At 36.0% G+C, this 18,448-nt stretch overlaps 1 protein-coding gene across 4 annotated transcripts in view; it reads left to right on the top strand.

Moving 5' to 3' along the window:
- The window catches only part of SPAG16 (sperm associated antigen 16), a 738,021-nt gene that overhangs the window by 333,719 nt on the left and 385,854 nt on the right, over positions 1-18,448 (top strand). For all 4 annotated transcript variants that reach the window (XM_028509493.1, XM_028509494.1, XM_036022886.1 and 1 more), the window contains one exon: positions 3,651-3,794. In XM_028509493.1, coding sequence (XP_028365294.1) covers positions 3,651-3,794 — 144 coding nt within the window. The remainder of the gene's footprint in view (positions 1-3,650; positions 3,795-18,448) is intronic.

Here is an 18,448-nt window from a genome sequence, read left to right as displayed (position 1 = left end):
TGCTTCTTCTTCCCTATACCTTTTCCCCCCTATTCCTCCCTTCCCTCTCCCCACCGAACTCCCTCCATGTGATGACCATTTCTCTAATTCTGTTCCTATTCTGGTTGTTTTCGTTGTTTTTCTTTTCTTTTAGGTTCATTTGTTGATAGTTGTGAATTTGTTGCCATTTTATTGTTCATGTTTTTAATCTTTTTCTTAGATAAGTCCCTTTAACGTTTCATATAATAAGGGCTTGGTGATGATGAACTCCTTTAACCTGACCTTATCTGGGAAGCACTTTATCTGTCTTTCCATTCTAAATGAAAGCTTTGCTGGATATAGAGCAATCTTGGATGTAGGTCCTTACCTTTCATGACAAGGCTCATAATTTTAGCACAAGAAAACAAATGAAACACCTTTTCAGGTGCAGAATGTCATACATCCGCACAGAAGCCTGACGTAGATGGGAACGTGGGAGGGGCCTGTGGCCAGGTTTGTCCTGCAGCACCGGAGACCCCGTGCCTATGAAGGGCAGGGTCCTCTCCTCCCTCTGAGACTATCACATCAGGTGGTGCACGGCTCCAATCTGTAAGCTGACAATTCCCAGATGGTTTCTTTAACTCAGGGTTTAAGTTGAAGAGTTGTCTAACCCATGACCCATGGGCCACATGTGGCCTGGGACGGCTATGGATGCGGCTCAACACAAAATCATAAATTTACTTAAAACCTTTTGTTTGCTCATCAGTTTTCATTAGTGTTTGTGTATTTAATGTGTGGCCCAAGACAACTCTTCTTCTTCCAGTGTGGCTCAGAGACTCCAAAAGGTTGGACACCCTTAAACGACTTAAGCACTTACTTATTGGGAATGATAATAATTATCTTCAATCTCTATAATAATTGTTGATGTTTATAACACACATATAAATAACAACCTGTGAAAGATTGATACTAAGTAGAAGTAACTAAAATCATGAGCCTTAAAATCTAACTACCTTGAATTCAAAGTCAGCCTCTATCCATTACCAAATGTGAACTCAAGCAACTTACGTGTCTCAACTTCTGTTCACTTCATTGCAACATGACAAAACTAATAGTGCCAAAGCCAATCCCTAGATCAGATATTGGACAAGCATTTGTTGAGTAGCTGTGTGCCAGCCTAGCTGGGGGTGAATATACAGAAAGTATGTGGCATATAGCACAGCCATAAACCCTCCTCTCGTGAGCTTTCATTCATCTTGCAAAAATTAAAAGCACTTAGGACAAGTTCTGGTGCACATTCAGTTTTCAGACGATATTAGATATCGTCACCGTAAATTGCCAAGGATGGAGCAGGAAGACTTCAGATACCAGTACCGCACTATAGACTTGATAATGACGTTGAATTTCTGTATCTGGGGAACCATTTCTGGCCCCTGTGTTCTCCGTCTTGATCATCTCCCACATGGAGTGATCTGAGTTGGGAGTTTAATCTTGGGGGAGGGTCTTCATCACTGTGACCCAGCCTCCACCAGGGCACTTATTTAGTGACCACGTCAGTAACAAGGGTGCGTTGGCTGATCGTTGTGAAGCATTAAGCGCCTTCTGATACATGCTGGAAATATTTCTGTTCACTTAAGGACATTTCATGGGTGAAGTAAAACACATTCTTTAAAAAATAGAATATCAACATTTGGCTGAAATTTGTGCAGAATGATTAGGGGGGGAAAACACTTATGAGAGAAATGTGCAAAGTGAAGCCACGTTAGAAAAAGGAGGTGTGGACAAAGACGCAAGAGTGTGTGATCAGTGTGTGGCGTGGAGGTAGGAGGTGCCATTGGGGTAGAGGAGGCTCTGGAACAGAGGAGATAAGAATCTGGAAAAACACTTCTGAAATTGGTTAGCCACCAAAGGGGTGTGTTTATATTTTTCCTTAACTTCTGCAAATAGCTCCCCTCCCAAGAGTCATTTGGGAAACTTATCTTTCAGAGTTCGTAAAGACGTCAATGATTTAGTTATCTTCACTTAAAGAGGGTCATTTATCATCTACTCTAGTGTGCATGTGTCTGCCAGGAAAGCCGTAAGCCCATATACATCATATTCAGTAACTTCAAGGATTTGGTCTGCCTTCTTATGTGTATTTGAGTGTAGAATTCATTTCAGCCTGACATTTTTTTTACTTCTCATCATATTTTTGTTCTAATTAAGTTCTATAAATGTAACCTCTACCCGGTTTGAGCTGTAATAAATTCCTTTCCTGAGCTGGCCTTCTGAAAGTCACAAACCAACATGATGATGAATTACAAAATGAAAAATTTCCCTTCCACGGTGTTTATTTTGAGCAGGGAAGTGCTGGAGAAAAATGAGACATTGTTTCACTAGAAAGAAGGCCCTGCTCATAGTGGTACATGCCTGTGAGTTGAATGTTTGCAGCACTGATTGACCTCAGCAGATTTCCAAAATCATATAAGTCTAATGCAACAAAAGGAAGTTTCCATTCCAGACATTGAGGTTAAATGGTATTAATGGGAGGGACCCATGGTGAGAAAAGTTTTAATCTCATGTAAGCCCTGGAGCTACCCGTGTAGGGATGGACTGAGACCATTATTTCTTTGGGAATGGAATTTACTAAAGTCTATATTGAGGAAGTAAGGAACAAGGCCTTTGAGAGAAATGAATATATAGTTTTTATTTTTAAGTCATTGTTTCACTTCACTGTTTGGGCAAGTAAAAACATTGTGCCTTAGCTTTGAGATGGCTATGTTGAAATCGAACAATTTGTCACTCATATTTAGACTGATGTTTTGATAGGTGCTTAACATTGGGCACCTTTGTTCCATTACACTGTAAGGCATAGCTGAAACTCTGTATAAATAAGATTAAAGCATTGCCGTAGATAAAATATCGGGCATGAACCTTCTAGACTCAATTTTGGAATGGGTTAGCTCCAATATTTAAATAACCCCAATGATCATAGCCCGGTTCAAATAATACTGCTTAATGTGTTAATCGTTAATTTTGCATACTTCTCTCTCCTTTCCCTCTATGCCTTTGTTGAGTGGGAATTGCCTTGTGCATCCTGGATTCATTACCGTAATTTGTGTACTGTACATTGACTGAAGCCAATTTAAGTGGCATATTAGCACCAAATTTGAGCTATTTTGCTTTGTGTAGATAGTAGGCCATGGAGTTAATCTTTCATTTATAGTGTTTGTTAAAGGACTGTGATAGTGGTTATGATTCATGATCTTTTAGTTGATAATGCCTTTTAGTTGATGTAAGATATGCTATAATCTGAAAAGAATTTTGATTTTCTTAATAATAAACATGGTTACTAGTCCAACTATCCTAATACCAAATTATCATTGGCATCACTTTTTCCTCCTAAAAAAAAGCCAGAATTATTGTTTTCAAATTAGAATTAGACACAAGCAATTACTTAAATCAAATGTTTCATTTGACACATAAGGAGCCTGAAGTCCAGTGAAGTGAATTAGATTGACAGTGATCAGAAAGTGATTAGGGTTGGAGCGGTAGCCAGAACGAAAAATCTGGTTCCTCTGAGCTCCAGCACGCTATGAAGGACCCCACCTTGCCAAAGTGGGATAGCCCACTGCCATTTCATTTGTTCACAGTGTGAAAGCATTGTCTGTTATTCCCCCATCACTCTCTCTTTCTTCTCTCTCCCTGTGCAGCATCATCATGCACCCGCACAAAGACATCCTAGTCTCCTGCAGTGAGGACCGCCTCTGGAAGGCAATGGGGCTCTCCAAAGCCAAAGTGCTTGTCACAGGAACTGGCCACACCGACTGGCTTTCCAACTGCTGCTTGCATCCCAGGTCAGTGCTCATGAACCCTTGATCCAACCTGTTCTCTCTAAGGAATGCACTTGTAAATTCTGCTTCTTCACTCTCCTGCCTTTTTAAAACTGAAATAGGAATAACAGACAGAAACTGTACATATTTAATATATGCAGCTGGATGAGTTGGGAGATAGGTATACATCCTTGAAAACATTAGCACCGTCTATGCTATAAATGTTTCTATCATCTCCAATAGTTTCCTGCCATCCACTTTATTTGTTATTATTATCACCATCACTAAAATACTTCACATAAGATCTACCCTCTTAGCAAAATTTCAAATACACAATTCAATAGAGTTTTAGTACTTACCTTGTATATGTTAAACTTTGTGCTTTGCTGGTTTTGATGACACTTTTTTTTTGTCTCTGCAACATCACACCCTTACTGAATTTAGAAAAGTGTAGATAAATGCTCCTTTGCCTTTCATTATATTGACTTTAGATTGATTGCTTTTCATATTTGGGACCTGTAAAACTTAGTCCACGTGCTGATGCATTTAACAAGAGTAAAAAGCTTCCCAGAAGAAGTGTTATTAATGCTTCTTGTACTCATAAGATCTGACAAGACACCCGGATTTCCAGTCGGTAATGTATGCTAGTGTTTACTTTGCCTCAGCTAATCTTGCAGGTTTTTCATTTAGAATTAAGTTATCTGGCAAAAAAAGGATCAGAAGGCAGTGATCAATTTTGTTACAGATTTAATGACACTCAAGATATTAAAGACAACAAAGTAGAACTGAAAGTATAGAGTTCTGTAATTTTCAGAATTCACTGGATTGTTGTACGGTAAAGGCCAAGGACACAAAAGGAAAAATACTGCTAAACACACAGATACATTGAAAAGTTCTGCCTACAGTTGCTTGTCGTCAACTCCTACCCAATCCCATGCCCCTTCTCTCCATCCGTCCTTCTGTCCATCATCACACTCAGCATTTGTAAACACGCTTGCATCGGGCTCTTTCCAACATTCTCTGGTCTTACTGCTCCTGGAAACTCACAGTTCTGGGGCAATTTCCAAACCAGTCCATTAGGAAATTTTATTCTGAGGAAGACTCTTATTGATTTATTTTCATGTTTCCACCAAACTCTTTTTTAAAAACATTTTTTCTTGGTATGATGTTAATGAAATTAGATAGATATGAAGAAGCTAAGTTTTTCAGAAATCTGCGAGTGAACTCATTTTTTGAAAGTTTTCTCAAAGTGTAATTTACTTTAAGTGCTAGATATTTGAATTTAATTTTTGAACACGTAGTACATTCCATATCAGGTATAAGAAGAAACAGAACCCCACCACCTCTCATCTTTTAGGAACATAAAACCCATCTTGCAAACAGAGACAACACAATTAGGCATGTAGCCTATCACTTATGTAGCTGCTGGGCATGCTAATCAGATTTCCATAATGCACAGTAACCATGGCAGCCAGTGACTCAGATATTTCCTCATTAGTGCTTGACCAGCACAGGGTTCTTTTAACAGGTCTTCCTGTTTCTCCACTCAATTACTGAAATTAAAATGAGGTGAAATATATCATTATTCACTCATAATATAAATTTACATTCAGTACTGTCTTTGGCAGAATTTTAGTAAAATGTAGTTACACTGTTTGCTCTTTTCTCGTACATGAGAGAAAATACATTTAACCATAACTGTTTTTAAGTGAGTAATATTCAACAGCAAATATTCTTTTGTAGAATTAATGAACAGGAATGATCATCAAAATAATAAAAACTTTTTAAAAATTTTAGGTAGGGATCATCTTCTTAAAATTATGTTTTTTAAATTACAGTTTACATTCATTATTATTCTGTTTGGTTTCAGTTGTATAGCATAGTGTTTAGACAATCGGATATGAGGCCTGCCCAGAAGGTATCTAGCCATGTAATATGAAAAACAGAGACATCTGTTGAAAAAGATACCAGATACAGGGAACATTGTACATAGGACAAGGACAGCTCTGTCTCCTTCAAGGACAGCTCTGTCTCCTTCTGTCACCTTGGGACCTCATACAGTTCTCCCATTTGCCTTCAGTGGCCCTGTTGTATTTTACTGAATCTCATCGATGGTCTGGAATCTCTTCCCTTACAAAGGTGATATGAGTTTGGGGAAAAGCTAAAAGTCACTGGGCACCAAACATGGGCTTTAGGGGGTGGAGTTCCCTGGGTGATTTGATGTTTCACCAAAATCTCTGTATTCGACATGATGCATGAGTGGGCATGTGGTTGTGGTAAAGCTGCCAATCACCAGCTATCCATAGCTGTGACCGTATTGTCATATCACATCTCTCAACCAATAAGAACGTTGAGGTAGTACTCCTTATTAATTGTTTGTCCGGGAGTGGTGTACTCATGATGGACAACACCTCCTCATTCAAAAAACACAGTTAACATGGTCTTGATCTTGCTAGGAGTTTGCTGCACCTTCTTTGGGCATGGAGAGCTAGGCAGCTTCCATTGGGACAACTGGGCCTTCATTCCCAGATCATAGCTGCAGACCCACCATTTATCTCTGGTTATGACCTTCTTGTGGAAATCTGGTTCATTGGCAGTGGTTTGAGTCAAGTCAAGTCATTAGCAACTGCAGCACAATGTTCTTTCTGCTCTAGTGGCAGAAACTGTGGAACAAATTTTGCCATGACATGTTTCATGCCAAAATCTAGCATGGAAATCTTGGACACAGTCAGTAGTTTTGGGAATCCCCAGCTTAGCTTCTAGTTCTTGCACTGTCAATCTCTGATCTCTGTTGATTGGAGTCCATACCCATTCAACATTCTCAGGTGTTCTGCTCATTGCAAAGGATCACTTTCAACAGATTGTCAACCATCTTTGAAGCATTTGTGCCACACTCTTTTTTGTGCTGCACTCATTCCTTCATCCCCAAATGCCTACTCAATCAATCATCTGAATAGATTCTGCAGAGGAATATTCAAGCTTAACACAAAATTTGACGCAGATTTATTGCTCTACTCTCTCAGTCATTTTGAATGTGATGGCCACACAATACACATGCTCACTCAACGGCATCTAGGGCCCCCACTGACTAGTACAGTGAAGTCATCATTGTTCACACATGCGCATTCCAGTCCACTCTCCTTGGCTGCCAGGTTACGCTGATGTTGAGCAAACCACTCTTGTTATGTTAACAATGACTGGGCTTTTTCCAGAAAGAGCTGGTGTTTACTAAGTAATCCTCCTGATATTTCCAGTGCACACCTGATACCATACAGAATTATTACAGTATTATTGACACATTCCCTATGCTGTACTTTACATCCCTGTGACCATTTTATACTACCACTTTTTATTCCTTAATTCCTTGACTTTATTAACCTAATCTCCTAAAACCCTCTCCTCTGACAACCACTAGTCTGAAATCAATTCTGAAAAAGTTTAAAAATCATACCTCATTTTATGTTTAATGTATGCAAATCAACATTGAAGACCACATACATGCAATGTATTTTGTATATATAACATATATATTTATATAATATATGCATATAGTATATATTTATACAATGCTTATATCTTTAAAATTCTTGAAATTCATGCTTTCTGAAACTTAAAATTATATAATTTGATTTTTTTAACTTACATAATTAAGTCAGTAAAAAAATAGTTTATTTTTGAAGATACATTTTTCCTATTTATGAGCTCTATCTATTGTATAATTTTAAAAATCAAATAATAAATTTGATTCTGAAGTGATAATTTTATATGTAGTTGTTTCTTTAGTTAATTAATGCAATGGTAGTCCTCCTTAGAGTCCATCTTTATATGTGTATAGATATCCCTATTTTTCGGATCATAAGACACACCTATGTTTTAGAGGAGGAAAATAGGGAAACAAATTTTGAAGCAAAAAATGTGGTAAATATTTAACAACATAAATAACATAATATTTCACCAATGTAAAGGTACATTTGGACTATAAGATTCACCCTAATTTTCCTCCCAAATTTGGGGGTGTCTTATAGTCTGAAAAATATGGTATGTTTGGATTTCTTCATAAAACAATAGATGTCTATTAAAATAAATATTACCAATATTGAATTAAGATGAAACAGAAACCCAGAATAGATTATTATTTTTGCAAATAACTGAATTTTGGAACTTGTACCTTGTATTCCCATCTTGAGCAGTTTTATGACTGAGTTTTAAAATTTTATTAAAAATATAAAGCAGTTAATTTTTAGCCTTATTGAATTTTGAGGGAAAAAGGAAATTATAGTACTGGTTTTACAAACGTAATTCCACACTAAACAAATATGGTACCCCACTCCACAGCTGTAGGCTCATATCACAATCATAGATTCAGAACCTTTTAAAACAATATAGAAAATGTAATTTACTTTTATGCTTAAAGGCAATTTGCAATGATCAAGTAAAATTTGTATTTGAAAAGCATGGAGTACATAAGTGATCTAATTTTGAGGATACCTTATTATAGGCTATATTAATAGATAGATAGTAAAAGTTACTTTAAGAAGGGGTGGTTAAGCCCCATGTTTTGATGCTTACAAGAAGAACGGATTTTGTAGAGCTGGGAACCAAGAAGACCTGGGAGGCCAATGTACAATCCGGATGTCATGGATTAAAATGGGCTAGAAGAGAAATACAGGGTTTAAGGTAACAGGGCAAAGTGGGGAACACAAAAGCAAACAGGCAAAGCTACCTACACTACCTAAGATCAAAATAGCAGGAGGGCCCATTTACCACCTCTCACATCCCTGTTTGAGCCTCGCTACTTCTCTGACTGGTGAGTATTCTCAGTAAATGTCAGCCACATTTTTTATTTGCCTTAATGATAATGATTATTTTTATTAAAATATTTTCAACACTTACATTTTAAACATATTTATACTCAAAAAATACATGTGGAAAACTTTTAACAATAAAAATTATGCAAATATACAGACTATACATACTAAAGGCATTTAAAAACCCTTATTACAAAGGCTATATTGTTCCAGAATAACATTATACACACGACTGATTATCACCATGTATTATTTACAGTATAATTGGTTTTGTTTATGCCTAAGTCTGTAGGATCCTTAGTAGGATTTGTGTATCAGGACTCTTCTTAGGAGTGACATGGGTAACCCAATCACTGTAGAACTGGCTGTTATTACATAGTTGCCCACAGAGAGCAATCACACATTGGTAAGGTAAAGCACTCTGTGCGTTTACTTGGCAGATAGATGAATTAGCTATTGAAACTTATTCATAGTCACCGAATGACGACTGAGTGGAGGAATGCAGAGGATGTGCACTGGCACTGCCTTTGCACTGTTAAAAGAGCAAAAGTACAAGGTTAAAATGAGCATGCTCCAGTGCAAGGGAGAGGTTCATGGGAGCGTGCTCCAGTGCAAGCAAGATCTAAACATCTAGCGCTTGGAGTCTGAGTTTCAGGTTTCCCTGATAGAACACTTCCTAGCTCTAAGTTTGCTAGTCCCATCAGTTTTATCACCTGTGAAACTGGTATAATATAGTCATACCTACTTTGTAGGTCGGTTATGAAGGATATAATATATGAAAATCAAAAATACTCTCATTGCCTGGCACATGTAGACTCAATAAATGTCACCCATTATTATTTTTTATTCATTCATAAGAATTTTGAGAACTTAGAGAACTCATAGCTCAAAAATTGCTGTAAAACAGGTAACTTCAAATACAAGGGGCTAAGAAGGAAAAGAGGCTCTTGTGATGTGAGGGTTATGCCAAGCTCCATTAAAAGAACACTACTCGTGAAACGTTAATTGGGAACACCATGCCTCGAGCTCTGAGCAAGTTAAACATGGAAACAGTTATAAACTAAAAGAGAAATATAATTACTGTGAAAATATTTGCTATCTATTGGTTTTTAGCCCTTAAAATATGTATTTAAAAACTATACCAATAACTCTTTGTATTCTGTTTTTACAGAAGAGAGAAAGAATTCTATACATTTCATATATATATGTGATTTAGATTTTGTTTTAGAAGAAAAACATTTTTTGGCCAAAACCCCCAAAATACTTTTTTAAAATACTTTTTTTTTCATTTGGCTTGGTTTTTGAATAATGTAAAGCATGTAGTGTTTAACCTCTGTGACCACAGGTATGTTTGATTATATTGTTGGTCCATTTAGATGAGCTTTGAGCTACTGAAATAGAGTTGCATATCAGTCTACAGGTCAATATTAATAGATCAATAAAATACATACTATACTGACTTAATAATATATTATTTGATCTTTACCTCTGCCAAGTAAATGACAATAGAGTGGTTTTGAATGTAAACACAATGTCCATTTTTCTGATGCTTGGGGCTGCATTTTCTTGTGTACGACCACAGCTGATTATGTGAAACAGCATGTATCTTCCCAGATATCTCTACAAAATAAAAGCAGTTGGGATTAGTGGTTTAAACAATTTCACAGTGCTGCATGTTTTCCTGAGTTCACTGCTTAAGGCAGAAAAAGAACTGATAGTATCCTGTTAAACATAGTTTCTCCCTTGATAATGTGATTTGTGAATTGTGAATAAATGACCCTCTCCAAACTCCCTCATACTTTCTCTTCCCTGTACAAGCTACCTGTTGATGTATGTATATTGTGCCTAAAACCACAATATGAAAGCTCCTTGACAAGTATGTCAAGAATGTCATAAAAGAACTGAAGCATGGATGATCTTTTTATTTGCTAGAAGCAAAGTCAAGAGTTCAAATTTCAAAGCATGATGAAGAGACTGATGTACCATTTCCCTAAGATTGTGATGTTCTGTGTCTTCCTGAGTTTCAGAGGTAGATGCTTTCATAATCAGGAACCTTATTAGATTTTTACCAAGATGGTTTTTGAAGATTTGTTCATTTGAGAGAAATACCAGTTTTTCATTCCACTTATTCATGCATTTGTTGGTTGATTCTTGTAGATGCCCTGACTGGGAATCAAACCCACAACTTTGGCATATTGGGACAATGCTCTAACCAACTGAGCTCCCTGGCCAGAGCTTTACCAAGATAGTTTTTAGACATGCCTGTTAAATAAAAATATCCTACTTCATATTTTCTGAAGAGGTGTGTGTTGTGCTTCTGTTCTTAGCATAGTTTATTACTTTTACATGAAGGACATGAAGAGGCTAAGCATTGAAAAGTAACAACATACTTCTTTGAATGCATTTCTTGTCTAACTCTAAAAGTGATACATGATCACCACAGAGAGGAGAGTTAAGGATGTATTTTGCATAGTCTCACAGCTTAGTGGAAACTTGGAGTGACTGCCCAAGGGCCCTCCTCAGGCAAGTGGCAGGATCTCATTGTATATTAGAAGCACCTTCTGAAGTCGGGATTCTTTTCAACTGTGGAAATGATGAAGCAACAGCTCTGTCATTTTACATAACCTCTGAGAGCCTCGGTTGGTCATTTTAAAATGGGGATAACATACTTCATAAGGTTGCCATGACAGCTGCATGAGAAAAATCCATGTAAAACGTTGGCAGTCATGGGCTCACAGTAACCATTTGCTAAGAATACCATTGTTGGTACTTTTTTTTTTGGCAGATTCTAGCCTAGCTGCATTTTCCTCTGAAGCCAATATTATCTCCAGATCTATTGGCTTAGCCCCTTCTTTCTAGCAAACAAACAAACAAACAAACAAACAAAACAAAAAAGCTGAGGGATACTATAAGTGCATTAAGGGCAGCATCTGTGTCTTACTCATCTTTGTGTTCTTGTGACACAGCAGATCAGCTGAATCGTTGTAGGGAATCCATAAATACTTCTTTAATTGAAATGAACAGGATTGAAGGTGCTAGACCAGGAATTTGGCCACCTCCTCTAATACTCCTCATAGGTATCATGTGATCATAGAGATATCCTCACATATACATATATACATATACATGCTTGCTCAGGCACGCCACGTGTTGCTACTGAGATCACTGTATGAAAGGAACCCAAACCTAATGGAAGCCTTTCACTTGTCATAAAAACCCTAAAATATAAAATTTTCTCTAAATAATATTATAATGAGACTAAATTTCAGTGAAAACTTATCATAAAGAGAACTAGTTCCAGAGTTGCAGAATAAAGACCTTCAAAAACCTCCTCCTTAAAAGCAAAAATTGCCAAAATCTTTTCGGAACTTAGATCTTAACCAGCAGCCTGCATCAATCCAGAGAGCATTTGTTCAAGAAAAATTGCAGAATCTGTGTAAGAAGTGGAGTTTTTCATGTTTCGGCTTGTTTCATTGCCAAGCCCCTCTTCTCAGCTCGGCAGAAACCTTGGAAACCCATGGCCTCACAGTCACGGTAGCTGTGCACGTGGGCATCAGCGGGCAGAGCGTTGGCACAGGTTTGGAGATCCCTGCAAAGGCCCGTGCCTGGAGAAATGTGACCGTTTGAACTTTCTGGAAGCCCCCTGGAAATTCACATTTGCAGGGCTTGTTTTTATTTGACCTGAGTCAGGGCTTATTTGGTTTAAATGGACTATTTGCTAGAACATGTATAGCAAGCAATCATGTAAGAGCAAGCGTTTAAAATTGCAACTGCCTGAAGACAAATTCCATATGATCTCACTTACACGTGGAATCTAATGAACAAAATAAACTGATGAACAAAATAGACAGAGGCATGGATGTGCGAAACAGATTGACAGCTGTCAGAGGTGAGGCGGGAGGGTGGTTGAATGAAAGAAGGTGAAGGAATAAAGCAAAAAAGAAAAAATATACACACACACACATATATAGATACATACATACATATGTATAACACATCGACACAGACACCAGTGTGGTGATAGCCAGAGGGAAAAGGAAGAGGGGGGTAGGTAGACGTGGGCAAATGGGTGAAAAGGGGGGAAGGAAAGAGACTGCATGGGGTGATGAGCGCACCATGCAATGTGCAGATGATGTTTCATTGAGTTGTACACTTGAAATACGATTCTTGTGAACCAATGCCACCCCAATAAATTCAATAAAAAAATTGCACCTGCCTGAGGCAGCAACTGACAGTTGAGTAAACAAGTGGTTGAACAAATTCTTAAACAGAGAAACTGGAGAATTAAATGTCCATAGGGAGTTTTAAAACACTCTGCCATATGCCTATGAAGAACCAGTGCATTTAGAGAACTGTGAGAATATCCAATAAAAAATTGAGAAGAGTCTAATCTCTTACCTGTTCTCTGACCTGGAGGGGTTCTGCAAGTAAGAAGTAAAAGCTGAGGCAGAGTTGTAAACTCCCAGAGTGTTGAAAATGGGTCCCGTTATGCACACAGAGCCACTGGCCAAAGACTGGATGACTTATTTGTTCAAGGCATTTAATCTGTACGTGTTCAATTTTTAGTTGACCCCTGAGCTAAAAAGCTGACTTCTGTGGCCACACACAACAAAGGATACAGACTTTACCGAATTACTTCAAGAAAGACACTAAAAAAAAAAAATCAAAAACTAACAGCAGCAAGAAATCCTGGAAAGAAGGAAATCTGATTTCCAGAGTTTCTACATAATATTTTTTTAATGTCACGTTTTTAACAATAACAAAACATAGAAAATTTGAAATTAGCGGGATAATATATAGAACCTGTAAATATGTTGGGTTATACAATATAATAAGGTATATTAGAATTGCAAATGCTTAAGATTCTCATCAGCTGACCTTAAAATAAGGTTATCCTGGACTATCAAAGTGGGCCCAATGTAATCACAAAGTTCCTTTAAATGTGGAAGAAGACAAAGGGGTAAGAGTAAGAGCCTGGTGATGTGCGAAAGAGATTCTCCCTTAGAGACACCAGTGGGACCAGTACTTTTGACATCCTACCTTCAGCCCAGTGACACTTATTTCAGAGTTGTGGTCTCCAGAACTAGAAAAAAATAAATGTGTGTCATTTATTTTTAATCCTGCTAAATTTGTAGTAATTTGTCGCCGCAGCAACATAAAACTAATATATGGCTTACACTTCTATTGCTATATTTATTCTAAGCCTTCTATTCTTTTTGATGCTAATATAAATGAAATATTCTCAATTTAATTTTCACATTATTCAATATTAGGGTATAGAAAAGAACTGATGTTTGTGTATTAATGTGATATCAATATATAACCTCATCTATTAATTTTAATATTTTTAGTAGATTCTTCAGAAATTCTACATACAAGATCATATTATCTGTGAACATAATTTTCCTTTTCTCATATTAATGCCCATCATTCATTCATTCACTCATTCATTTTTTCTCATCCAATTATTTGGCTAAAACCTCCAGAACAGTGTTGAATGGGTGTGGCAAGGGCAGACATCCTTAGGGGAAAATATTAAGTCTTCCATTGGTAACTATGGTGATAGCTGCGATTTTTTTGTAGATGGCTTCATCAGGTTGAGGAAGTTCCCTTCTATTCGCAATTTGAGTGTGTTTATCATGAGAAGGTACTGAATATTGTTAAATGTTGTTTCTGCAACTATTAAAATGATCATAGTTTTAATTATTTATTCTATCAATGTGGTGGTTTTCTTTTTTACGTTAAACAACTTTCTATTTCTGGCATACGTGCTAGTTGGTCATGGTATAACCCTTTTTATTGAGAATGTTTGCATCTATATTCATAAGAGATATAGGCCTGTAGTCCCCTTGTGGTGATATCTTTGTCTGATCTGGGCATCAGGGCAATATTGTCCCCACAGGGTGAGTTGGGAAGCGTTCCCTCCTCTTGTAAGTTTGGGAAGATTTTGTGAGGGATTGGTGTTAATTCTTCTATAAAGGTGTGACAAGATTCATCAGTGAAACAATAAACGTTTGAATATTATCTCCTCAAAATGGATATTCAGTTTAATCTCTATAGTAAAAACTAAAAACTAAATTTAAAATATGTATAAAGTTCTACTTTAAGTTTGTGCCAATCCATGCTCCCTCTCATAACATAAGAATGCCCATTCTTGCCAACTCCGAATTTCAGTATTTTTTGCCCAAAGTCTTGAATGGGTAATGAGTATGCCATTGGCATTTAAAACTGCATTATTAGTGAAAATAATCTTTTTTTTTGTATGTTAGCTATTTGCATTTTTCCTTGGTGAATCAATTACTCAACATTTTTTCTATTTTTATTTTTATTTTTGTAAATATTCTTTCCTTTTATTTCTAATTTGTATTTTTTAATTTATTTATTTGTAAGAATCCTTTATTTGTTAAATAAAGCCATTTCATATTATGTTATATATAAAGATCTTCAGGACTTATCTTCAAATAACTTTGTTTGATAAAGATCTTTGATTATGTTTTTGGAGCTGTCATTTTGTAGTTTTATATTAAATCTTTCCAAAAGTTGAAATAGTATTATCTAACATACAATTATTTTTATGGTTCATTCTTTGCCCTAATACAAATAAAAGTTTTACCTAACCATTTATTTTTCGTTTTTAAGGTTCAATATTTTTAAAATTTTATTATCTAATCAACTTACTTTATTCTGAATGTAATAAAGAAATATAACTATTTTTCTGTTAAATACAACATTAAATTAAAGTTCAAATTAAACTTTTTATCATTTATATTTATTTTCAGTGTTTATTTTGATACTAAATGTTTAAATAACTCTATGGTTAGCTGGTGATATCATTTACCATTGGCGTTTTTATACCAATATTTTTACTTTCTTAAGCTCTTTATTTTGTTGTTTCCTTCAAGCATGGATTCATAATATTTCTTAATGCAATGATTCTTGACAACACAAATTTTCTCATTTTTGAATAAAAAATATTGAATCAAAACATTGTATCTAAATAAAACCATTTTAATTCATATTTTAATAATGTTTTGATTCATCTTTTTGTTCTTTCTTCTTGCATTATTCAACATGAATTTGATTTCCCAAGTCTATAATCTATTTACATCAATCTCTTATTATATCTAATTCATGTCTTTATTCTCTCCTGGAGGCCAAGTTAAAAAAAATAAATTTTGTTTTACTAATTACCATTTATAAAATAACTTATTTATGTTTATAGCTCCCTTGCAGATTATACTTTGATAATAATGTTTTCTTCAATTAATTTGAGAGAGAAAGGGAGAGAGAACAAGAGAGAGAGGGCATTGATTTCTTGTTCCACTTATTTATATATTCATTGGTTGATTTTTGTCTGTGCCCTGACTGGAGATCAAACCTGCAGCTTGGCTTATCAGGATGATGCTCTAACCAACTGAGCTACCCACCCAGGGTAATACTTATTATGATTTTTTCTTTCTTTTTAATTTACTTTTTATTATATTTTTCCAGTACCAGTTTGTCACCTTATATGTCCCTTCCTCATGCAATCACCGCACTGTTATCCATGTCCATGAGTCCTTTCTCCTTTTTGCTCAATCCTTCTGACCCCTACTCCCTCCTACCCCCTTAGCTGTCGTCCTGCTATCTCTGAGTCTGTCTCTATTTTGCTTCTTAGTTCAGCTTCTACAATAGAGTCCACATAGGAGTGAAATCATATGGTATTTGTCTTTCTCTGACTGGCTTATTTCACTTAGCATAGTGTTCTCCAGGTCCATCCATACTGTCACAAAGGACAAAATTTTCTTCTTTTTTACATCTGAGTAATATTCCATCATGTAAATGTCCCATAGTTGTTTTATCTACTCATCTACTGATGGACACTTGGGCTGCTTCCATATCTTGGCAATTGTACACAATGTTGCAATGAATGTAGGGATGCTTATGTTCTTTGGAATTAGTGTTTTGGGATCCAGAAGTGAGATCACTGAGTCAAAAGGCAGATCCATTTTTAATTTTTGGAGGTATTTCCATACTGCTTCAATAGTGGCTACCACCAATGGGGAGAAAGAGTTCCCCTTTGTCCACATCCTCACCTGTACTTGCTTGTTGATTTATAGGTGATAGCCATTCTAACAGGTATGAGATGATCTCTCATTGTAGTTTCATTTGCATTTTTCTGATTAGTGACATTGAGTATCTTTTCATATGTCTATTGGCTATCTCTATGTGCTTTTTGGAAAAGGGTCTATTCAGGTCATTTGCCCATTTTTTAATCATGTTGCTTTTTTTGGTGTTGAGTTTTGTAAGTTCTTTATAAATTTTGGATATTAACCCCTTATCAGATGTATCACCATTCTGTGAGTTGTCTTTTTATTTTTTTTCTTTGTTGTGCAAAAACTTTTTAGTTTGATGTAGTCCCATTTGTTTATTTTTTCTTTTGTTTTTCTTGTCTGGGGAGATATATCTGAAAAAATACTACTACAAGCAATTTCCAAGTTTTTGCTGCCTATGTTTTCTGCTATGATTTTTATGGTTTGAAGTCTAAATTTGAGTCTTTAATCCATTTGAATCCATTCTTGTGTGTGGTGTAAGAAGGTGGTCTAGTTTCATTTCTACACATATCTGTCCAGTATTCCCCAAATCATTTATTGGATAGACTATATTTAGCCCATTGTATATGCTTACTTCCTCTGTTGAATATTAATTGACTATAAAAGTGTGGGTTTATTTATGGGCTCTCTATTCTGTTCCATTGATCTATATGTCTGTTTTTATGCCAGTACTATGCTGTTTTGATTACTATGGCCTTATAGTATAGTTTGATACTAGGTAATGTGATTCCTCTAACTTTTTTCTCCTTTCTTAGGATCACTGTTGCTATGCGGGGCCTTTTGTGGTTCCATATGAATTTTTGATATATTTGTTCTAGTTCTTTGCAATACATCATTGGAATGTTGATAGGAATTGCATTGAATCTATAGATTGCTTTGGGTAGTATGGACATTTTAATGATGTTAATTCTTCCTATCCATGAATATGTTATGTGCTTCCACTTATTTGTATCTTCTTCACTTTCTTTGTACAGTGTCTTATAATTTTCCAAGTACAGGTCTTTTACATCCTTGATTAGGTATTCCTAAGTATTTTATTCTTTTTGAAGCAATCATGAGTGGGATTGTTTCCTTAATGTCTCTTTCTGTTAGTTCCTTATTGGCATATAAAAGTGCAATTGATTTCTGGATATTAATTTTGTGTCCTACTATGCTGAATTCATTTATCATTCTAGCAGTTTCTTCGTGGAGTCTTTGGGGTTGTCTATGTACAGTATCATGTCACCTGCAAATAAAGGAAGTTTTTCTTCTTCCTTTCCAATCTGGACACCTTTTATTTTTTTATCTTATCTGATTGCTGAGGCTAGGACTTCCACTACTAGAGGTGAAGGTGGACATAAAAGAGGTGAAAGTGGACATCCCTGTCTCATTCCCAATCTTAAGGGGAATGTTTGTAGTGTTTGCCCTTTAAGGATGATGCTGGCAGCAGCTTTGTCAAACATTCTGGGGAAAACTAACACCTCTCCTTCTCAAACTATTTCAAAAAATTGAAGAGGAGAGAAGGCTCTCAAGCTCATTTTAGAAGGCCAGCATTATTCTAATTCCAAAACCAGATTAAGACACTGCAAAAAAGAAAAAAAGAAAATTACAGGCCAATATCCATGATGAACTTAGATGCTAAAATCCTCAACAAAATATTAGCAAACCAAATATAGCAATGTATCAAATAAGGTCATACACCATGATCAAGTGGGATTTCTTCTGGGAATGAAAGGTTGTTACATCATTCACAAATTGATAAATGTGATCCACCACATAAACAAAATGAAGGATAAAA

Source organism: Phyllostomus discolor, chromosome 4 (genome assembly GCF_004126475.2).
Source record: "Phyllostomus discolor isolate MPI-MPIP mPhyDis1 chromosome 4, mPhyDis1.pri.v3, whole genome shotgun sequence".
Lineage (NCBI taxonomy): Eukaryota > Metazoa > Chordata > Mammalia > Chiroptera > Phyllostomidae > Phyllostomus > Phyllostomus discolor.
Note: the sequence above shows the minus strand (reverse complement) of the source record. Positions and strands in the feature narration are given on the sequence as shown.